This window comes from Rhinocladiella mackenziei (assembly GCF_000835555.1).
Source record: "Rhinocladiella mackenziei CBS 650.93 unplaced genomic scaffold supercont1.1, whole genome shotgun sequence".
Taxonomy (NCBI): Eukaryota; Fungi; Ascomycota; class Eurotiomycetes; order Chaetothyriales; family Herpotrichiellaceae; genus Rhinocladiella; species Rhinocladiella mackenziei.
The window spans coordinates 4,764,881-4,787,368 of NW_013550604.1; the positions used below are offsets into that span (position 1 = coordinate 4,764,881).

At 49.7% G+C, this 22,488-nt stretch overlaps 8 protein-coding genes across 8 annotated transcripts; 4 read left to right on the plus strand and 4 right to left on the minus strand.

The window, feature by feature from the left end:
• Positions 1 to 369: 369 nt before the first annotated feature.
• Z518_01690 (uncharacterized protein) lies at positions 370 to 1,771 on the minus strand (the record flags this gene model as incomplete). The annotated part of the gene is made up of 2 exons (XM_013422288.1): positions 370 to 1,510; positions 1,566 to 1,771. 2 exons carry the CDS (start codon positions 1,769 to 1,771, stop codon positions 370 to 372), a joined length of 1,347 nt encoding a protein of 448 aa, XP_013277742.1.
• Positions 1,772 to 8,659: 6,888 nt separating this feature from the next.
• On the plus strand, positions 8,660 to 9,287 carry Z518_01691 (uncharacterized protein; the record flags this gene model as incomplete). The annotated part of the gene is made up of 4 exons (XM_013422289.1): positions 8,660 to 8,779; positions 8,868 to 8,959; positions 9,011 to 9,087; positions 9,163 to 9,287. The coding sequence occupies 4 exons, from the start codon at positions 8,660 to 8,662 to the stop codon at positions 9,285 to 9,287; spliced, it is 414 nt and encodes a 137-aa protein (XP_013277743.1).
• A 309-nt stretch (positions 9,288 to 9,596) lies between these two features.
• Z518_01692 (uncharacterized protein) lies at positions 9,597 to 9,776 on the minus strand (the record flags this gene model as incomplete). Its single annotated transcript, XM_013422290.1, has 1 exon — positions 9,597 to 9,776. The coding sequence occupies one exon, from the start codon at positions 9,774 to 9,776 to the stop codon at positions 9,597 to 9,599; it is 180 nt and encodes a 59-aa protein (XP_013277744.1).
• Positions 9,777 to 10,284: 508 nt separating this feature from the next.
• Z518_01693 (uncharacterized protein) lies at positions 10,285 to 11,043 on the plus strand (the record flags this gene model as incomplete). Its single annotated transcript, XM_013422291.1, has 1 exon — positions 10,285 to 11,043. The coding sequence occupies one exon, from the start codon at positions 10,285 to 10,287 to the stop codon at positions 11,041 to 11,043; it is 759 nt and encodes a 252-aa protein (XP_013277745.1).
• Positions 11,044 to 11,367: 324 nt separating this feature from the next.
• Z518_01694 (histone H3-like centromeric protein CSE4) lies at positions 11,368 to 11,857 on the minus strand (the record flags this gene model as incomplete). The annotated part of the gene is made up of 2 exons (XM_013422292.1): positions 11,368 to 11,705; positions 11,764 to 11,857. The coding sequence occupies 2 exons, from the start codon at positions 11,855 to 11,857 to the stop codon at positions 11,368 to 11,370; spliced, it is 432 nt and encodes a 143-aa protein (XP_013277746.1).
• Positions 11,858 to 12,626: 769 nt separating this feature from the next.
• On the plus strand, positions 12,627 to 13,433 carry Z518_01695 (uncharacterized protein; the record flags this gene model as incomplete). The annotated part of the gene is made up of 2 exons (XM_013422293.1): positions 12,627 to 12,827; positions 12,879 to 13,433. 2 exons carry the CDS (start codon positions 12,627 to 12,629, stop codon positions 13,431 to 13,433), a joined length of 756 nt encoding a protein of 251 aa, XP_013277747.1.
• A 1,228-nt stretch (positions 13,434 to 14,661) lies between these two features.
• On the minus strand, positions 14,662 to 16,210 carry Z518_01696 (uncharacterized protein; the record flags this gene model as incomplete). The annotated part of the gene is made up of 4 exons (XM_013422294.1): positions 14,662 to 14,948; positions 15,009 to 15,740; positions 15,919 to 16,105; positions 16,181 to 16,210. 4 exons carry the CDS (start codon positions 16,208 to 16,210, stop codon positions 14,662 to 14,664), a joined length of 1,236 nt encoding a protein of 411 aa, XP_013277748.1.
• A 2,483-nt stretch (positions 16,211 to 18,693) lies between these two features.
• On the plus strand, positions 18,694 to 19,686 carry Z518_01697 (uncharacterized protein; the record flags this gene model as incomplete). Its single annotated transcript, XM_013422295.1, has 2 exons — positions 18,694 to 19,540; positions 19,595 to 19,686. The coding sequence occupies 2 exons, from the start codon at positions 18,694 to 18,696 to the stop codon at positions 19,684 to 19,686; spliced, it is 939 nt and encodes a 312-aa protein (XP_013277749.1).
• Positions 19,687 to 22,488: the final 2,802 nt, after the last annotated feature.

The following is a 22,488-nucleotide window of genomic DNA, read 5'->3' on the forward strand; positions in this document are numbered from 1 at the left end:
CACCGCGTCTTTTCCCTGTCCCGTCTCATTCCATCAATCCATTCGTCACTAGTCACAGTGGTAATAAATAATAGTCCCAGTCCAGCCAGTCCCGTTTTGTCATTACATAGTGTCCCCTTTGGACATTCATCAACACGAGTTCAGCATCAATTCCTCGCTCAAAAAGTATGCGATCTTCTCCCCCCCAAAAAGGTCATCAGCAAAGGAAATAAATTCAGGAATCGGCCGGCACCGGTATAATACCATCAAGTCTCGTTACGCCACACAGCGCCGTCGCCCAATCTGGGGGTGAGAAAAAAAGAAAAAATAAAGGGGGGGGCGTCAAAATATAGACAAGAGATAAGAGGCGCAAAATCAGAGCTTTGAAACTCAGGAGTGGAATAGGTCCCATGCTCTTGCGCATAAACTCAAAAACTCCTCCTTCTTTGCTCTTGGAGTAGCCGGGCTGTCTCTTCCCTCACCAAAAGGTCCACTGTAACGGATTCGTTCACGTCCACTACCCAAAGGCGGGCTGCTTCCCTCCTCATATTCGTTGCGACTTCTCCGCTTGCTCGTAGAGTGAGTGCTGGGTTGATACTTATGAGGGGTCAATCTATCTTTATGTCCAGGGTGTGGCGAAGGTGGTGTGGGTGGCTGATGACCTCCATAATGAACGATCTTAGGCAAAAGATCTTCTCGACCACCAACCATTTCGTGGACAGCCTCTTCAGCAGATCTGTATTCTCGGTTCCGATCAGCAGGGGGGCCCGAGTGAGACATTGGATGAGCAGTTTGAGGAGGGAAACCAGGTGATGGAAGAGGAGGTCCGTGGTTTTGAGAAGTTGAGTTTGTGTGCAAGAAAGGTGGTCGAGCAGGGCCAGGGTTAAGTTCATTGGCTCCAAACACATCAGCTATCGGAGGAAGACGGTTGTTGGTTTGGATGGCCGGTACGTGATGGATGTGAGAGGTCTGTGACAGATTCGAGGATTGATTATTCACTTGTCGAGAGGGAGGATGAGCTTCATGTCTTCCAGTGAAGGTCTGATTCAAGGGAGCTGATTGAATGACTCGTTCATTTGCAAATCGTTCCGCCGGTGGAGGCACAATCGATAGGCCGGGTGGGGGCCGCTTCTTGGAATTTCCTCCGGGAGTTTTGGTGGTCGTGGTCGTCTCACTATTCTTTCCCGAATCTGGAGCGTCACCACGCGCAGATTTCAGGAGTCTTGCCTGAATTATTGAACGCTGTTGGTCTCGGACGGAGATACTTCGCTCCAATTGTTCTCGCATGGCAGGATCCTGTGTTTGGAAACCAGGCGATAAACAGGCCAAACCAACATCGTGCATGACGAGGCCGTCCCTTGCGGTTAATGGGGTTGCTGATGGACGAGAATTGACGGCGGTGGAGATGGAGTTTGTATTTGTGTTCAAGTCCAACTTCTTAGGTCGGTGACGTGCACTGGCTGCTTGCAGGGAGGGAGAGCTAGGAGGCTCTTTCTTGACGACAATCTTGGGATTTCCGGTACTCCTGTTTCTGGTGAGAAACGATCAGCCAACGTTGGCGAATGGAGAGCACGAGGCAGACTCACGATCTTGGGGACCTTTTCCCCTCTGAAGGTGTTCTCTCATTAGGATTCAGGGCAGCGCTGGCATCTGGACTCGCAGCCGAGTCGGAATTCCTCTCTTTTGAAGGCACATTGGTAGAAGGGGCCAATGGCGGATAGCTTCTTGGACTTGGATTCCGGTCAAGAGCTGGTAGGGGAGCGACTGTCGCAGAGGCTACAGCGGTCGACATGGCGAGGCTGGCCGATTGAAAACTCGAGGCAGAGAACGAAGACGAAGACTCGGGTCGCACGGGCAAATTTGTCCGGGTAGTTATCCAACTCTTTCTCCCAACACTGAGCTCCTGGCCCCTGGAGCTTTCAGCCGAATGATATTGAGTCGAGGTGATGGAAAAGCAGACAACCAAACGAATGGGCTCGCGAAGGAAGGCGCGAGAGAGGGGGTGGCGATTCGATCGCAAAGTCGACCCAACCTTGCTCAAAAAGCGAGTGACGGTGATGGCGACAAAAAATTCGGTAGGCTAGATGTTTTGTGGGAGGGCGGAATGGGATGGAATAGGACGAGAGGGGAATTGGGATGGGAAGGCAACGAGCGGCTAAGGTCGTCGTGAAAACGTGCCCTTTTGGAGTTGGATTGAAGCGTGGTGGAAATGGGTGGTTGATGAGGGAGGGATGGCGGAGGGAAAAGGCTAGAGGCGAAGGCGTGGCAATGTCGATGAAAGCCAGCCAGCTCAGCGCCCCCATGAGACAGACTAACGGAGTAACGAGCTGCTTCAAACCACTAACTTAGTCTCAGGCTTTCGGCAGAAGCCAAACCAGCAGTGACGCCGGAGGGCAAGAGAGAGCTGGGCGAGCCTCCTTAACTAACACCCCCCAGGGGAGTCCAGGGCCCCAGGTGTCTGGACGTCGTGTTGCAGTCAGCGCTTGGGCCTCAAAGCCTAATCAACTCCCGTTACGCGACAGGTTATTCTGGTACATAGTTTCCTCGCTGTGTGACTCTTCAATGTTTGTCTTTGTTTCGAACTTCATTAGTTTGCCTATGCAAACAGAACCCTGACCAACGGGAGCCTCTTGGATTCCACAATTAGACGACAACTCAGTTGCTCGACGAGATCACCATTGCGACCACCACCAACTCAAACAAGTCACCCAGAATGATAATCGACCCCTCGCATCCAGCTCCAGGCATCCTCTTCACACGGTGCGGCAATCCGTGTTTCATATTGCGAAAATGTCTGCGTCAATGACTCCTGTTTGGCCCCTCTTCCGACGAAGACACCAACGCACTCGACCGTAGCAGGTAATTAACTCGGTGGGTGACCCATACATTGTTCTCAACTGTCGTCGCACTGATGCTGATGCCGATCATTACTATCTGCCCCCGCAGCCTTCTCTTCCGGCTTCGTGTCACGTCGTCTCCTCTCCCGAGTCCCTCGATCAAAGGAGATTGGTGCAAGCCAGAAAAATACGAGACATGTCACGAAAAGCTGGGTAGCACCAAGGGAAGGACCCGGATGTTCGGATTCACGCGGCAGTAGTCCAACACCAGCCTTTTGCGATGTGCCCTGTCACGTTGCAGTTGGACTGAGACCATCCTGAATATTGGATGGTTTTTGCTGCAAAGACCTGCAGGTGGAAGAGTCGCAGCGCGCCAAAATCCGGCACAGAACCACGTCTCATTGGCCTGAGCAAGGCTGGAGCGATTGCAAAAAATTCTCAGAATTCGAAGCGAAGATTACTCAGGGTCCCATCTTCGAGATGCATTACTGATTGATCCTTGATGGCCTGTCAGCCACGACTGTCTAGGTCCCCCATGTCGATTCTTCGAAAAAGCACTCACTTGGGCCAGGACAGGATGTTCCATAAAAAAGAACGGACAGAGGGATCATTGATTCAGGATTCTTCTGAAACAAGCCTCATCAGCTCTTAGTGGTCGATCCTGTTACGACGACTCGTTTTGAGGCAAACCAGCTAAGATCCCTATGGCGCACAGAATTTAAAAAACCTATTCCATGCATGACACATGTTTGTTCTCCATCAGCCTGACTTCTCTATTGTTTGTCCCTGCCCACCATTCAGCGGGACTCTGATCTCTCTTCCTAACTCTTTTTTCAACCTTCGTGCGTCTCACATCTCGCTAGTTTCAGATAGCTTGGGTGCCCCCTTCGGTCCCCAGTTATTTTGCTTGCTCCAGCCGAGCACCACGAGGCGCCCAATTATGGCGATGAGATGGGCGAATGATGAGCCGCCTTGAAACGCCCGAGCCGGGAATTGCATCTCTTAGTCCAAGCTCTCTCGAAAACTTACAGCAAATGTCCTGGTTGTTCTCCTTTTATCCCTGTCTCGCTTGGGCCACCCGGGCACCAAACTTTTCCATTGCCAGCCGCACCAGCTTGCTCGCACATCTCATCTCATACCTGATCCACCCAAGTCGCCTTGTACACCTTCCGGCTAGCTCGTTCTCGACATTCTTCTCTTGTTCGATTCGATACTCCGTACTAACTCGTGGCATGATGTGCTACTGAATTGACCGACTGATTAGCGATTTTTTGCGCTATTGCCGGGTCATCGTCTGTTGGGACATTGGTCCTTGCTCTCTCGGTGCCTTTGTGTCGCGGCACTCGCCCCGTTCTTCGCGTAGCACGAAGATTCAGGACACTAGAACCCCGTCTCCAGAGGCCTTGCTAAAACCGTCGAATGATCTGCCTTCCATATGATAAAGATGACTATGCACAGAACGGAGTGTTTGTCCTACTCTGAGAAAAAATAGCCGCTTGACGCCAGCTCCTCAAAATCTCTGCGCTATTGGGATATCAGAGCAAAGATATACCTCAACTATCGTGTGGTGAGAATCCATTCTGGAGATGAAATCGATATGCGCAACCCCGAGTTGTCTACTTGTCCATGTGCGCGATGGACCAGCACCACGGGTTTTCCTGCACAATTATTTGATCGAAAGAGTATATACTTCGGGCTCCCTATTAGTTCAGCCCAATGGAACGCATTCCAATCAATTCATCTAAGAACGATTGCCACATCATGAGACCGATATCTTTCTCTTGGCAATGAATGATTCCTCTCATCTCAATCAACTTCGAACGTCCGCATTTCTGCCAACCAGTACTTCGTAACGTTCCTTTTCTTTTACCTCGTCAGGGACTTTTGAGTGTGGGAGGCTCCAATTCATTCTAGCCTGATTTTGTGATGAGAATCATTTCATGTCCTTCGAAAAGTCTGTCGTCATCCTCCCACCTTCTTTCATATCTGCAGAAGCACCCTTCACAAATGTCCCAGCTACATGCGGTGCATACTCCGAATATCTGGTATCTATAATCCAGATCTTTGGAGTACCCCTCGCACATCAAATATAACACATTCTCTATGCGAGATGCAAAATGCACAAGTGTACAGGCGCGGACATACTCACCTAAGAACACAAGACGACGAAGAATTTCGTTCGTTCATAGCAATCGAGCAACAGGTTTCGCACGTAAGCCCGCAGAATTGCCGCTCGACTTTGGCCACTCTCTGGGACATGCTACCCCGTCCATGCCACAATCCTCGCCAAATTTGCTGGATAGTTGGCTGCCGAATTCAGTGCAGAGATTCCGTACACACCTCTGATAGTGTTGTTGGTTCCAGCCTTCAACAAGTCCATACAGCTGCACCAACGGGACGACGTTGAAAGCAGAAGTGGGATTTGATCATGCCCGTTTCTCGCCTGGATGTCAGCTCCGTGGTTGATCAGACATCTTACAATCTCATCATTTCCTTCGTCGGCAGCAATATGGAAACATGTACCCTCATCTACATCCTAGGCATTTGGACTGAGGCTGTGCCCGAAGCAACAGCTCTACACACTCCACAAAACCACAGAGTGTCGCCTAAATCAAAGCCTTGGAGGGAGACCAGATCGAATTGGTCACAGATGCCTTCTGCTGCCGAAGAAGTTGCCAGACAAAGACAGGACACCGCCTCTTGCCAGCAGCTACAGCTAGTGTCCAGCCGTCTGAATTGGTTGTATCGACTGACGCACCTCTATCAAGCAATGCTTTGACAAATTCCTCGCTGTAGAACTCTGATGCAAGAGTGAGCAGAGCGTTTCCCATTTCAGTCCTGTCTCTGAATTCGCACCAGCATTCAGGGGCGTACCGACGACGTCAATTTTCTTTGCTTCGTGCTAGTAGCTCGGTGTCGTAGTTCCGCAAATTGATTGGCTGGAAAGTTTACGCAATTCTCAATGCGTATGTCCCCTTTTACGATGTCAACACCGTATTTACCACCTCGACAGCCCCACGACAACGGAGTCTCTACCATCGGCAAGGGTCTCTATCGATTAGTCCAGACTGGGATTCACCGTGCTCAAGGTAAGACTGTGTCTCAGCCCCTGAAAACTTAGAAAACTGGTGGCGAAGCGAGGGGTGCCATAGATACCCTATATAACCGCACAACGAGGTGCTGGCTAAAGCGGGCCTCAGAGCACTCAATGTAATCCATTTGACATCATAACCAAGGTGCCAGGAGCTTCACCATGTCGGCATGGCGGTTTTCAATTGCGAGAGGCCCGAATAGATTGTCCCGAGCGATGCGCATACCAAGGCCAGTACGAACCAGTATAGCCACCAAGACGATCATCCCTCTCATGTAGCTGGGCTATCCCCTCATGTGGTTGAAGTCCAAGTTTGAGAAATTCGACATCTTCAAGGAGAAGGGAGCGTAGGCAGATTTTGAGCAAGCTGAGCGTACCCGGCTTCGTCGTCACTGCTAGGAAAGATCCAAGCGATCCTCAAGTAGTTGATGTAAGACTGGTGGTGTCAACGAAATAGCGTTGTTATGGACATGATAGTCCTGACAGATGTACTCCAAAATAATAGAATTTGGTGAGCTTGCCGAGTCTTTCTGGATTTATTCCAGGCATATCTAGCCAAGTTACTTTTTCCCTGCCATGGAGATCCAACTAGAGGTAGTGTCGGCGATCCTAAGCAGCCGTACCAATCCTTCCCGTGAATTTTTGATGCTGCGTGTTTGTAACAACAGGAACGACCCTAGAAGACGGCATATCTGGAATTGAAAGATTCTAGGCTTTGGACAAGGCTGCAGGAATGGTTGTCGGCGCAATGTCTGATGTGTCAGTGCTGAAGGAATGCACGAATGTAACTGATCCACTGAAATGCGCCACTCTCTGGAGACAAATACGAGGGAGAAGATGAAGACTCACGCTTGGAATTCAGGGGCAAGAGAAGCGAGCTAACAGCGGTCTCCACCTGCTTCTGGATCTCATAGCCATTTAGATAATCGATTGTGACACTTTGATTGTGACACTTTGAACTTCCGTGAGCTTCTTCCATTCTCGTAGGTCAATCCTTTCGAGACACGAGCATCCACATTGAAACAGAAATAGACATCAGGTTGGTCCTCAAACAGCTGAAGCATCCGCTCATGACTTCTCCCACAACTCCCTGCGACATGGTTCAGAACAACTATGATATTTTCGAAGATTTTTGATTCCCAGAATCGCAGCCGAGAGAGGGTGGCCCCGGGCCGTTCCAGTGCTGATGAGGCTGTCGATTGATCTGGTGGGGAACATATCCTTTTGCTTCTGCAAATAATCCCCAGACGGGGTTGTTGAAGCGCAAAGCTCCGTCGATGAGTCGCTCTTTAGTTCCGCAAATCACGATTTCTGCCGGGTTCAAAAACGTTGGGGCAGTAGATGAGGCCTGGCGGCTTCCCATACGTAGCATTCACCAATTATGCTTTCATCGTGGGTCCGGAGTCCTCTTGCACGATTGACACTGGCAGCTGTCACAGCACAGACAAATATATGGTCTATCAGTGCTTCCCACGGCAGTCTTGGTGTCTTGGTGTGTTGTGAGGCGTACACCTTACAAGAATCAGCTCGAGTATCAAGCATTGTCTCCCCTCGAGCTTGCTCTCTGACAATATCTTTGATCGCTTGTTCTAAAAACCCCATTTCGAGAGAGGGTGGCTGAGAACGTTCTCCACGAACCGGGTGTAGGTATCGATACATTGACCTGTCGACATGTGTAGACACCCGAGCACATCCTCGATCGGCCTTCATAGCTTACCCCTCGGTACTTATACCAGATATCGCATGGAAAATATTACAGGGCTTGACGAGGTTCATTCTCTGAAAGGTCGAGCTTTTTGTGCAGCTTCGTCATCAGCTGGTCAAGGATGCATGGTTCTGCTAAACCTCGATAACTCCACCATTTGTATTGAGTCGATGGGAGAGTTCCCCGCAGATGGTTGTGCAGAGATACAACATGGAGCTCACACGTCCAGAGAAAGTAGCATAAGTCCAGAAGCATCGCGACTCGACAAATGAAGCCGACAAGGTCGAGGCCACATTGCCATTGGTGAGATTAGACATGCTGGACACCGCTGCCAAATGCAACATGGAGGATCATCACTGGCGTGGGAAGCATTGATGAAAGGTTGATAGTTCTGGTCGTGTTAGACATGATTTACATCATCGAAACGGGACTGAGTAGTTAGCGCAATACTGAGTTAGGTCCAGACACTTGTATTCGCGGTGGGTATAATGTATAGGATTCGGCGCCTTGCCAATATCCGGAAGATATACCAAGAGCATTAAGAGGGATAGCCAAAACCGAACATGACTTTGATAAAACGGGCTAGCGCTAACTTGTCCACGAAGGATTCCCTTTCGTACATGACAGGTGGATATAGAAGCTGACAATATAATTTTGAGTAGTATCAGCTGCAAGTTATCAAAGGTCACGGCGCAGAAGCATTGTGCGAAAATGCGTTTTATGAGGTTATGATCGCGCGAGTACGGTTACGCATACTGTCGATAAACGCAAAATGTACTTTTCTCAATACTATGCGGTTGAAATCAGGCCGAGGCGGATATGATGTGGGATGGGAGTCTGCATCATGGTAAAATCTAAAACGACACAGCCTTACATGGGGCCTGGCATTGCAATCTATGAACATCTTGAAGAGACGTACAGACTTCATGTGTCTCGGCTGCACTAGTCCTCTTTGGGATAAGTCTGAGATATGGAGGCTCAAGGCTCATGAAAAATTCAAGTCTCTTTTTTTCTTTTCTCTATATGTGCTGAGGATAAGACTCAATCATGCCCGAAGCCGCAAACGACACGCCAATGGAGCAAATGGAAGAAATCGAGGAAGTGGAGGACAGAGACTACGACCACGGCGAAGAGCTGTTGTTAGGCGGAGCAAAGAAATTAGTGGTTGTAAGTTGTGAAACCTGATGAAATCTGCAATCCTCTATCAAGGTCTCCAATTTGAACATCATGGCGCTCACGCTTCTTCTTTTCACAGCTTCCTGGGGCCTCCTCACATGCCGCATCGTTTCAGATTGAGAAAGAAGACCACACCCTGGGAAATGCTCTCCGGTACTTCGTCAACAAAAAGTAATTCCGACCCTTCCATTACCTTTCAGTTCAAGACTTATGGTCTTCCAGTCCCGATGTTGAATTCTGTGGCTATACCATTCCACATCCGTCTGAGACGAAAATGAACATCAGGATCCAGACATGGGGTAAGTCTCGAGTTCAGTTGGAAATTTTTCGATCAGATTTTCCCTCGGTTCACGCAAAGGTCTGACAGAGAACAGAAGACACCAAGACGACAGCAGCAGAGGCACTCAGAAAAGGCCTGATGGACCTAATGGAAGCTTGCGATATCATATCGGAGGAGTTCACCGAGGCACGAGACGAATTTGACGCCCACAAATCATGACCATTTGTTGAAATTCTTCCCCCCTCTCTTTGAATACTGGATGCATTGCGATGGCGCTGGGTGTTTTATTCTAGCTATGTACAGGGTTGTGATTTAAGCGAAAAGGAACTGCTCAGTTTCTTCCCTAGAAACGACAAAAAAAGGATGGGTTAGCCGTTGTACCAATATCAATCGGGGCCGTGCCGGTTTTTGCAAATGTACCTCGAGAAATCCAGACATGAAATTCTTCGGTAATCTGGCATTTTCATCCTCCTCGATCCTGAAATATTTCATAACATGTGCGTTCTGCTTCCAGAAGTTCAATGTCTCCTAATAAGTCGCCCATTTGTCAGTATTTGTACGCTTGTGAGCAGCCATATCTTGGTGTCCACCCACTTGAAATTCTGCATGGCTCTGCGTGAGCAGGACATCCACTGCTTGTAGGTTGTTGACATATCTGTGCTTCTCGAACTCTTGTCTGACTTTTGTTCGGATCTTGGAGACGGGCATGTTCAGGGAATACATCGATTGGATCTCAGGGCTCTAGTTCCATTTTCTCAGCATGTCTTATCTCGCGTCAAGCTTAGGAAGATATTCGCGTACGGCTCTGAGCCATTCTCGGTAGGACTTCAAAACTCGACGGCGCGCATCCGACCAATTGATGGCTGTGGATTGGTCAGTCTCCTCGAAGGAACCTTGCGTTCTCGGGGATTTTCATACAGGACCGCGTCCGCTGTGCTAGATACGTGGGGTTTATGACCATTGCGAAAATTTGGCTCTCACATGAGAACCTGACAAGGCGTGAATTAGGGGAGTAAGTCACAGGAAGACTGCGAACTGATGTTGAAGTTGAACGACAGTGGAGCTCGGAGCTCGGCCGACCTGCTCTGCCAAATTTATCTCCACCGCCCGCAAGTATTTTGCACGAATTCATAATTTCCATCTGACTCCTCTATAAGACCAAAAGGCGCTCTTCGTGACCCTATTCAAGAGCATCATGGGATCCATTGAGCGAACCATGCCGGTTTCAACGTTGCGGCGGACGCATACCCTTTCCCGAATCACAAATGAAACCAAGATTCAGGTCTCCCTATCACTGGACGGAGGCTCGCTCCTTGCATATGAACCCTCGCAACATTTCTCTTCATCTATTCCTCCAGCCCAGCAACAGACGCACCCAGATGTTCTAGTGCCATTACCCACATCTCACCATGCAACACAAATAACCCCCACCCAGCAGATTGCCATTTCTACCGGCATTGGATTTCTAGACCATATGCTCCATGCACTTGCAAAGCATGCAGGCTGGTCTCTAGCTATTCGAGCTTCCGGAGATCTCATCATCGACGACCACCATACTACTGAAGATGTCTTTCTCGCACTCGGGTCCGCATTCAACGCTGCACTAGGCAAACGGGCCTCTCTCGTTCGTTTTGGTCGGGGCGACGCGCCACTTGATGAAGCTTTGTCGTGGGCCGTCATTGATTTGTCCAATCGGCCATACAGTGTGATCGACTTCGGATTCACCAGGGAAAAAATCGGTGACCTCAGCACGGAAATGCTCACGCATGGGTTAGAGAGTTTTGCTCAAGCCGCAAGTGTGACATTGCATGTCAACTGTGTATATGGACACAACAACCACCATAGAGCAGAGAGCGCCTTCAAGGCCCTTGCTGTTGCCTGCAGGCAAGCGTGTGAGAGGAGACCCGAGGGCGCTGTAGGCAGCGGAGACGTGACGAGTACCAAAGGGGTCCTTGGCTCAAGTGTGAATGGCTAGCACCCCCTAGTTGATGTTTTTGGGATTTATGTTCGGTTGCAAGACAAAAAAGTTGTGGGGAAATTTAGCCGGCGCTGTTCTTTGCATATGTTTGATTTAGTACCGGTCACCAAGTAGGGTTCCTTGGCCAACAAAGGCGCTCATAGTCATCAAGAGCTTCTGGGTATCAATGAAAATATCGTCCCGGTCCACAAAATATGTGCAACGCCAGCCTCCGTATCGGGAAGTCATCATCAAAACGTTCTGTTGTATCCGACAATGAGGGCTGACCAAACCCCCGACGCCAACAATATTCATGAGTAATGGTCATGTCTGATGTCAACATCATCCTAAGCCGCCCCAGGCGCCCCTTATCCTTCTTGCCAATTGAATATCCTTTTGCATGATTGTGACTCGCTTCGCATGTATCGCACAGAGATTTGTATCTTCGAACAGATGTACTAAAAATGCTTCGCTCGCCTCTTGTAGGGCTTGGATGGCCTGACTTTGCCACCGGAGGTCTGGTCGCGCGCCAATGTACACGGAGACTTCTCTGACGAGGCGGGCAAATGGGAGTTTCAATATCAAAAGGTCGGTCGACTGTTGGTATCTTCGGATTTCTCTGAGTGCTTGGGTCCCAGGCTTGTATCGGCGCGGCTTCTTCACCGGTATAGGGTCGCCGGCTGAGATCCTGGCAGTCAGAAGAGTCACAGTGAAATTTCTCATGGGGTTGACACTTACGCTGAGCACGAAGTCGCTTTCCACCCCCGCTGGGCGAAGGGTTTACTCGTGATCCTTGTCCACGGTTGGGAGACGTAGGCCCTGGACGACGCATGACACTTTTGGTCTGAGCCATGTTAAAATTTTATCGGGAAATCAATTATTCATGAAAGAGGTGAATAGGCAGGCGGGGAGGTGGTTTGATGTGTTTCGCTCGCGTATAGGTTTGTCGCAACATTGAAGGAGGGGCGCAACCCTGGTGGCTGAAAGGTGTGATTCAGGTGCAATCGACCGGGAATTCTATCCGTACGATGTATCTGAGTGTTGATTCATGACATGGGATAGGTATGATATCTTCCAGACCAGCGATGCAGGTGAGTTGCAGTGAGTAGTATTGTAGTCTGGCGTTAACAGTAATCGAGGTCGCGTTGTGCGTTCTACACAATCATACGCGCGTCTACCATGCTTTACCGCCGCGAGTTCGGGTGGCCACAACAAGTTAACTTAAGTGGTTTGGTTCGAATTCCAATTCGTCCGGCTTGCGCGTCTATCGGCCAGTGGAATTCCAGCCCTCTTGTTCGGAGGGTCGTCAACCCGCCTGCGCATTTCGACATCATTCCACGCAAAGTTACATGTCGCTCTCTTCCCCCCGATCCCCCTCCCAAGAGGCCACCTACCATCAAATACATGAACCTTTTCCTTTCATATATTGTCACCGACCCCCCTGCAGACGAGTTCCATCATGATTACTCGGACCTGCGATTTCCCATATTGACACACTCATCCTCTCTCTCCTATCTACACTATCGTCCAAAGTCCCGAATTCTTTGAATGATTTCTCTCGGACCATCCTACCACCATTCTTTCGTCTCATACCTTGGATGATGGCAGCAATACTTGGAGGAGGCGACGAGGCACTGGGTCAACTTGGGCAGTTTCCGTTGGAACAGTGGTTCTTTGAGATGCCACCGTGTACTCGATATTGGACAACGGCAACTGTCATCACATCGATATTATTACAATGCAAAGTCATTACACCGTTCCAGCTATTCTATTCATTCCGGGCGGTTTATTATAAATCACAGGTATGTGCTCCACCTGGAAATATTCGCTGGAACCCTTCCTGACCTTCTTAGTACTGGCGCTTAGTAACGACCTTCATATACTTTGGACCGCCGTCATTAGATCTGGCATTTCATGTTTTCTTCCTCCAGCGATATTCCCGATTGTTAGAAGAAGGCTCGGGACCGTCACCGGCAGTTTTTTCCTGGCTGCTCTTATACGCCTGCACATCCCTCCTCGCCTTGAGCTCGCTTACCACCTCGATCCCATTCCTCGGTTCCGCGTTGTCAAGCACTCTTGTGTATATTTGGTCAAGACGAAATCCTAATACGCGGCTCAGTTTCCTCGGAGTCCTGGTCTTCACTGCGCCTTACCTGCCGTGGGTTCTGATGGTGTTCCACATGTTCATGCACGGCAGCATCCCAAAGGATGAGATTCTTGGCGTGATTGTCGGCCACGTTTATTACTTCTTCGCGGATGTATGGCCAGGACTACACGAGGGCCAGCGGCCTATGGACCCTCCCGAATTTTGGGTACGGCTGTGGGAAGGTCGACGAGGAGAGACTGGTGTACGGAATATTGATGGCGATGTGGCGGCCGCTGCTGCACTGGCGGGAGAAGTACGATGAGATGAGCTAGATATCTAGCATACTCTGAATTGTGCTTGTGTCGCCCTCCTCAGACTCACCATATTGCTATCAATAACCTCACGACTCTATTCTTATCATCACGATCCACTACGAAAGGCCTCCCTCTCGATTCTCCGCCGGGAGACTGCCGGAGACAGTGCACATGCTCTCAAATACAGTATCAATCTCCAATGAACATCATGTCACAGACCCCAGAACCCCTTTCAGGTTTGGTTTTACTTTGAGGCCAGCTTGAGCCTGCGGCACTTGTGCCGTGCTAATCGGCGACTGCCCACATGGTCTCCTCGCCAGCAAAACTGCTTGATGATAGAGAAGGGACACAATGTCCACAAGGGCATATCTCCCCCATTAATGATGTGTTGCAGGATCTACGAATGCAAGGAATGAGGGGAGTCGCATGATTGGAATTATATCGATTCTATCGATGTGAAAGAGGCTCATTGACCTCTTTCTGTACAACCTTAGTTTCATTCCAATCAACCGCCAGCCCAACCTGCGAAGTTTTCCTTTGTCATTGCGGCGCTGTGTCAATTCGATCTCGCCACGTAATGCAGCACAATCAACGTCTCAGAGCTTGTTACAAGGCAGCGGTTTACATTTCTTCAATATTGCTATTATAAAGCGCTACACGCCATGCGACCACTTACGCACACCCTCAAGTCTAGGAAGTTCAATCTATGGGTTGGAGATATCATGGTGATATACAGGAATTGGTTGATGTTGGTTGTGGTCGATGATTAAGCAGGACAAGGCTTTACGCCCCTTTTTCCAGGTGCCGCGCCTGAAGCCGCTCAACAGTAATTACGGCATTTGAGTATAGAGGTCCACCACTTCTAGTGATCCCATCACTACATCGGGCAAATGATAGATAATACGAGATTCGAGAAAGATTTCGGATATTTTCGTACATGAAATCATGTTTCTTTTTGCATTTCCATCGACCTCAGGGATAGAGGGAACAGCAACGGCACTGACGAGGCTCTATCAATTGCTCTGCTCTGCTCTTCTTTTGCTCTGCATCAAAAATGCGAACTCTCGATGGAAGAGAAGGAAAAATATTACTATCGATCATGCACTTCTTAGGCCGGCATCTCTCCTGATCGCGTCATATTCGTCGAGTCGCGCCACATCGCATCCCCATCGCATCTCATCTCGTGACAATGGCAGGGGGAATTGTCAACCAAGTGGATGAGAATGGTCCAGTCCTCTACTTGAAGACCTTGCCATCGGCCCATTCGTATGTCTTGCCGTTGACCTCAATGGGCTTGTCCCACGACCACTGGTCTTCAACGAAGGCTTTGTCCTCAGGCTTGCTGGGGTCGAGCTTGGTGAATTCGTAGCTCTCATAGTCTGGAGCGACATCGAAGGCAGGAAGAGCCTCGTCACCACGAACCATGAAGGCGCCCTGGATGACAGAATCGTTGGAAACACCATAGACTGAGGCACAACCAAAGAGGTATTTCCTGGATGCCTCAAGACGGGCAAAGAAGCCACCTGGTTTCAAGATTAGTCAAGATTTTTCTCACGGCCAACAAATAAGCTCAAGTGACATACCGATGAGGTTGGAAGACATGAAGGTCAGGGTGAGTTCATCATTGTACTTGTAGTCCACTTTCCACAGAGAGTATTCCTCTGGCTTGTAGTGTTCCCAGAACCATGGCAGAGCCGCCGAACGAGTGTCCTCATTGGAATACTTGCGCTTCCAGTCGTCGAGGATGAGAGTGGGTTTAGGGAGTGCTTCGAGAGGGTGTTTGGCCTTGACCTCTGGCTTGGGCTCATCCTCCTCTTCGTCCTCAGCGGGCTTCTTTTCTGCCTTTGCCGATGGTGCCTTGGCAGGTTTGGGCTCCTTCTTTGGGGGAGTGTACTTGATGCACTCATCGATCATGACTGGTGATTCAACAATGGCTTTCCAGATTGGCTGTGCGGTGATCGTCTCGTACCATCGAGTAACGTTGGGGTTCTCAGCGCGCCAGGCTTTGTCAAGAGTGTATTGGAAGCCGCGAGCAATCTGAGAAGCGGTGTAGAGGTCCGCAAGGGTAATACGCTCTCCGACGAGGAAAGTGTGTACAAGCAGATGTTGCTCCAAAACTTGGATAGCCTTGAGTGCAGCGGCCTTTGAGTCATCAACCGACTTCTTGTTGTATGGATCTCTTCCGATGATAGGACGGAACCAGCCGCTGAGAGCGGGAAGGACTTCGCAGTTGGAGAAGGACATCCATCGGACGATGGAAGCATAGTCTTGCTTTGTCTTTCCAAGAAGAGTGGTCTTCTCGTTCTGGGAAGTGACTATTTGATGTTAGCGAAGGGCTCAGAGGTTCGCAACTTCCAATCCATTATGTCTTTGTCAAAACCTCAGATTTCAATGTGGTCAACAGGAGTGTTCTGCCAGGGATAACTGATTGTGATAATATGGCTCATCTTCGGATGCAACAATAATAAGGCGGGGGCATGAGTCAATACGCACAGTAGATGGCAATGGCAATGCTCTCAGTCAAGATGAAACCATTGGCGCCAACGAAGGTAGGAATTCGACCAAGAGGGTTCAGCTTGAGGTATTCGGTGTCGACGTTGGGAGGACGGGTCTCAACAAGCTCGATATCGAGTTTGTTCTCCTTTGCGACGGCCAGGAGGGCAGTGGAGCGAGCATTGTCCTACAATACAAGTCAGCGTTCAATCGTCTTAAAGAAGGGATGCACGATTCAAGAGTTCGACGGTGACGAGCATACCTTGAAGCCATAAAGCTTTCCGAACGACATTTTGATTAGTTTGCAACGATCAGACTGCTGGAAAATTATGTTGTTGGCGCTGTATTTGTCCTCAAGAGAAGAGATGCGGACAGCGAACAAATATTTTTGATGGACTACAAGGAATGGCGGGGAGCAGGCAACACGAGGCTTGGCGATCGTCTCCTTTCGGAGTACTTGAATTTACTATCATCTCCTCTATCATGATTCTATCAATTCTCATGCTCTCCTACACCCCCAGGAATGTTTTGCCGTGGAGCCAAAAGGCTTGCAATCAGACCCTCTGTTACCGTTGCCCAATTTTCCCTATATCAGTTTGCTTGAAAGCCGACTCACGTTCTATTGTTCAAGTTAGCAGACAGATAAGGTCTTCGGCCCTTTCATGAGAGTTTTGAGACAACTATAAGTCGCGCCTCCTGAAAGCCAGCCTTGTCCTAGTTGGTCAACACATGTACGCCGCCTTTTCTGGTTCTACCAACGCTGCTCGTCGAGGTTACTTTCGAAACTTGCCACACAATGGTCTCCGTTTTATACATGGGACACTTCCAAAATTACCCCAATGTCAAGTACGCTTTCTCGCATTGTGGCGGGAGTCTTTCTGTGGTGGCCACTAGATTGGGACCGCAAGGAGAATTGAAGGCGTGCGGTAGTTTATGGCATCATTATTGGCCAGCTGATACGGCTATCCTAGCTGAACTGAACGGTGCAATGGGTGCGGACCTCCGTGTTCCATTTCCCATTGCTACCAGGTCAGCATTTGGCTTTTACTTTTCTTGATTTGCTATGGCCCTTCGAGCAGTATCTGGGCTCTGTTGACACTCCATCCAAACATACACCGGCTCAAGGGCAATAACCCGGGACATCGGGGCAATTCGGCCTTCTTATTTCTGTGTACCCGGCCATGTACCTGAATCTGTTGGAATTACTGCACAGCAGATGATCTCTCACCTGATTTTCTGATGCGTACAGTTTTCATTTCTATTAATTCCTCCGCACGTGTTGAAATAGTTCTTAACGCTCGAACCCGTGGTTGTCAATGTCTCATGTCTGGCCGTCGTGGCCACGTCGGGTTATCCTGGGTATGAAGTGTCCCTAGTCTCCACGGGCCTGCTGATATTGGCTTCAGATCGTCGATCCTAGGTCATTGCGCAGAATGGTACCAATCTCAGTGTGGACGTTATCTCTTGTGCCAATGATCTCTCCTCCTTTTTTCCCGAAATATGTCAACATCCGTCGTGGAGCTGGTGGGCTAACCGTCATAGCTGACTGGATCACGGTCCCATGGAAAAATGTCAAAAGTGCAGAGTCACTTCTTGCGTTCATGACATGCCTGGGTGTTTCCTTCGTACCACTCGCGGCTTTAATGAGTGCCGAATATTGGATCACCGAGAGCAGGCACGTCAATGTGCCCGGTTTGTATCGCCGCCAGTGGGAGATATCGTTAGACTGCGATACACAAACGAAAAACCAAGTTGGATTTCTAGTCGTGTGAAGTGCTTATTTTACAGTGACTACACTATTTAGATGACCTAAGCTGGCAAGCACTGCTGGATTCGCCATTGCTAGACGTGCATACAAGCTCCGAGGCAAATAATCTGGTCATCCATTTCAAACACATGGCTAAACCATCCACCGTTCGGGGGTGAGATGCAGAGTATCCCCAGACCCCCGCGAAAAGTTCAAAAAGGACCTCTACAACTCTCCCAGGTTTCGTTTCGGTAAGAGGAGTTTGTCCGAATCATCATACCGCTCGGCACATTCTCAACCGCATTGAGACACATCCTCTTGAACATGTCGCTGTTGGACTTCTACAAGCTTATTTTTCCAAGGAAAGTCATCAGACAATGTTCGCTGCCCCCCCCTTTCCACCACCCTATCACCATGCCAAGTCGAACAGCCTCAAACCCGTCAAAACAAAAAGTCGCCCATGCCTCGTCGTCGAAATCGAAGTCTTGTTCGGACAGGCGAAAAGCCAAATTCATCGAGCACTGAGGACATCAAACATATCCTGCCGCTGCTTAATCTGCACCTACAAAATTATGTGCCAACAGGGACGGCAAAAGGAGAATCACCGTCCTATCTGGGACGAGATCGAGGAGATGATATCCGGTTACTGAATTGCCTGTGGCCGTTTGGTGGACACTACAAGGCTGAGAAAAAGAAGGGATAGATAATGCTCGAGTATAGGGTGATCGCCAATAGCTGATGATCAAAATTAGATGACACCGATTCGGCATCCTATCACTAAAAGATCAATTTGCTTATATCACACTTTGTGTACATTATTTCCCGATGTTATGCCGGATAAAAGGGTGGCATCGCATCGTTCCCGAAGGGGTTAGTAGTCTTGGCGCGGTGGAAGCTCAATCTTCAGAACCTTTACTCCGAGTCGGTCCATTTGGAAGACAATCCAATTCACACGGACGAATTTTCCATCTCCGTTTGCAGAATGGGGTCTGGATAAGTAACACAGTTCATCCTGTGATTTCTTCGAAATGGCAGGGTCTTCGGTAGGAGCTTTGCCATCAGCTGTCTCCTGGACCTGCCGCCAGTGTCGAATACACAACAAACTCCAACCTGGACTTCGCCTTCAATCGTTTCAACATGGAATATCCCATCGAAACTTCTCTACGTCTAAACTGTCCTCCGAAGAAACCCAAATTCGCGCCGCGCCTGAGATAGATTTCGAGAATCCCACGTCTGTACCTGCCCGGATATTGCCTGCATCTCCTTCATATTTCACTGCATCGCCGAAATTCAACGACCACATCCTCCTTCTACAGTCGCTTGTTAAGAAGCACGGTTCGTTGCCTACGTCTCCGCCAGACCAAACTCCACGGGCAGTGTGGATGAAACTTGGTCAATACCGCACTTCGATCGGAGAGAAAATTGCTGCCTCGAAATACACCAAGGTCCTGCTTCTTTTGTCTCGATTGAACAAAATACATCCACGAGTTCGTCCGAAGGAGGTGAAGCAAATACTTGATCGATTCCGACGTCCAGGAGCGGAGGAGGTTCAGAAAGCCAAACCTGGAAAAATCGATGAATATGGACGAGCAGTTGGAATGGGACGGAGAAAAGAGTCGTCAGCGAAAGTCTATCTTGTTGAAGGTACGGGACAAGTCCGGGTCAATGGGCGCAGCCTTGTGCAGGCGTTCCCTCGGCTGCACGACAGGGAGAGCGCAATGTGGCCGTTGAAAATCACCCAGAGGATGGATAAGTACAATGTGTTTGTACTCACGTCAGGCGGGGGCGTTACTGGCCAAGCCGAGTCCATCACGTTGGGACTGGCCAAGGCGTTGCTGGTACACGAGCCAGCTTTAAAACCAGCTCTCCGACGAGGTAAGCAGAGTCTATTCCAGGGGTGTACATTGCCGTCGCTAATTCTGAATCCAGCCGGTTGTGTCACATCGGATAAGAGACGTGTCGAACGAAAAAAGCCTGGCCGGCTAAAGGCAAGAAAGAGGCCTACCTGGGTCAAACGATGAGAGGGCGAGTTACATCCGTGGTGCTTCTTGTCTGTAACGGGGCACATCAATATCAAAATTTTACTTGTATACAAGAGTTGGTACCAGGTGTGATACCCTGCGCATGTGGGGATGGTCGCCGCGACATCTTGTAGGTTTCTAGCTGTCATCTGTTCAACAGCGGTTATCGCTTTTCTAACCTGAGGCATTTCGAGTTTGTCTCTCTTCACAAATTGTTGGTGCCGGAGCTGTCGGGATTCATTTCTAGCTCATCCCAAACACCGGCTCAGCATCCTGCATGAGCAGCCACCAACTCATTAACTTACTATGTATGTAGTGCTTCGGCTTTGTAGGAATAAGTCAGCCCTGTAGCGGTGTTACACAGGTGAGGGTGAACAAGTCAGCTGGAGGAGCAGAGGCTCGTCGCGTTGACTCTCAATGCTCACCTGCACCGTCTGATGCCCGATGTCGGCCGTGCAATGCCCAGTTACCTCAAGTAGTCCCTCTCTCAGGCATGTCGTGTCGCACAACCGATCTTTTCAGGACGTCGCTTTTTTGATCCTGACGGTACTCTTCTGACGGCAATTGGAGCGAAACCGTCGATACATCAACCCCAACTCGGCATGCCGGTAGACCAACTAGGGACACCAATTCCAAGATGAGCTCTCGTGATGTATTTTGCAAGGAAAATATCCCCCCGGTTCGTGCAGATCATCCTGGAACATTCTGACTGATGTAATGATCAAATTTCTCAGGTAATAAGGAGTCCACAGCTCTACACGAAATCTCTGGATGAGAAACCCTTGATTTAACAATCCCTGCCTCTTGCGAGCGTTTCTACTGCTTAGCCACACCACTGTAAGAAGCAGAGCCTTTCATTCGTCTTGCAAGAGTAACCAACATGGGAAACACAACCGAACGTCCCAGCCGCCAGATCGCGGGAACTTTTCTCGAATCTCAGACTGGTGGAGTGTCATCGTCATTTTGGAACCAGAAAGCGACTCGCACTTCCTCTCAGTTAGGGCAAGAGAGCGCAAACCAGATCAAACACCACAAACCTGAAACACGCTTCTAAGCCACAGCAAATCATGAGCCTCCAGGATCATCAGCGCTAACTAGCAAGCGCCGCAAACACCCTCGTCAAAAAGCATTCCCGTTGGTACTTGTTGCTTGCGTGAGTGATGGGCCAACTTGGCAAAGCCAGCGGACAAAACTGTATTCAATCCACAAGCTTCCACAAAGTTCCAGGCTTTCTGCCGACCCTGCGGAGACCCCTCGAAGCCGACAGTGGACCGGGCTTGAAACAAATACAGCTGCAGGACTCCTTTGTTCCCACTCTGCTGCTCGTCGCACGGGGAATTTTCAATGCATATGAGATTATGCCGAAGACATCATTGGCGTAAGATATCAAGGCCACCTCAAATCGTGGGCCAGTGTACAGGGCATGCAACTCAGGGGCAAGTTGGGCCGGAAAGTGCTATGTGGTTGGGAGGTCAACAAAGATCGCGAATCCGAGCCCACGACGGGTATACGAGTTGATGGATAGCGCAGCAGAGTACCACCTGCGCCATCTGACAGGCCAGGCGTGGGATTTGCGACGCAGCCATGTCTGACATTGCGTACATAAACTACCTTGGTCGAACAGTGACTTTGCCGCCCTCCGACTGGCTCGGCTCGACAGCGCCTCAAAGACGTCAAAGGCACAACTACGGCTAAGTTGTCCGGGATCACAAGGAGCCATCAATTTTTGGAAGAAAGGTACGGAGCACTGATCACTACGAACAGAAAGGTTCGAAAACAAGAGATTTGTTGGCCTGCCTGGCGCACTATTTCCCCATCCCATCATTCACCCTAAAGCAGATCGTTTCGCCGGTTGGCCGCACTTGTTGCTTTCTCTGAGATTACATTACGGAGAGAGCATGAGTTTAGTTGGCCATTGAGGACCCAGCCAGAACAACCACACAAACGCTGGTGCAGATAGGTGGACACTGGAAATCTTGGAGAGACGGCCGAGCATGTATTACACAAAATGGTAGACGCCAGGCCATCTTTATTTCGGAGTCCCATGTTCGGATTGTTCAGCCTGGTTGCACCCGAAATGGATGGTGTACAATACAAACCATTGGCAAAGTGTCTCACACATAACCTCAACTCAGGTCGCGGGGGCGCTCTTTATTCACCAACAGCAACATCATTAGTGTACACCCAAAACCAAAAACAAGGCGAAGATATGTGCCGTACCGGCTTAGCTGAGGGTGGGTAAGTGGCGGGAAAGCGGCCAATCTTGGGGCTGCGAGCCTGCGGTATGGAAGATGATGACTTAAAAGCCAGAAATACTCTTCTCCCCCTGCCTGGGCGCCACACTCTAAATCTCGCCTGGCGCGGCGGGAGATGGTGGCAGCCCTCGACTAGAGTGTCGGACCAGTGGCTAGTCAGCTCGCTGCCGGTGATGAGCGCGACCGCTGGAGTCGCTCTAGGCTAGAGGAACAAACTCCTGCAAGCCCTGGAAGCAATGGAACTGATCCATCGACAGGGAATCACTCAGGGCCGGCCATGCCCATTCAGACAGTCTCTGCCCGCTTTTTCTTCCCTACGGAACCACCCCCATTCCCAAGCTAATGACGGCTTGCTAGGAAAGGTATCATCACTCATCACCCATGAACCATGGAGTTGGCAGTTCCCCCCAGTGCTCAGGACGAAAGGGACAGCTTGATTCCGAAGCTCTACAGCACGCCCAAGCCCAAACCCAACTGATGATGAATTACATTGCGAACTTTACGCCCAAAAACTCGCCCGGTAGGCCGACCACTGGTTGGGCCCTTT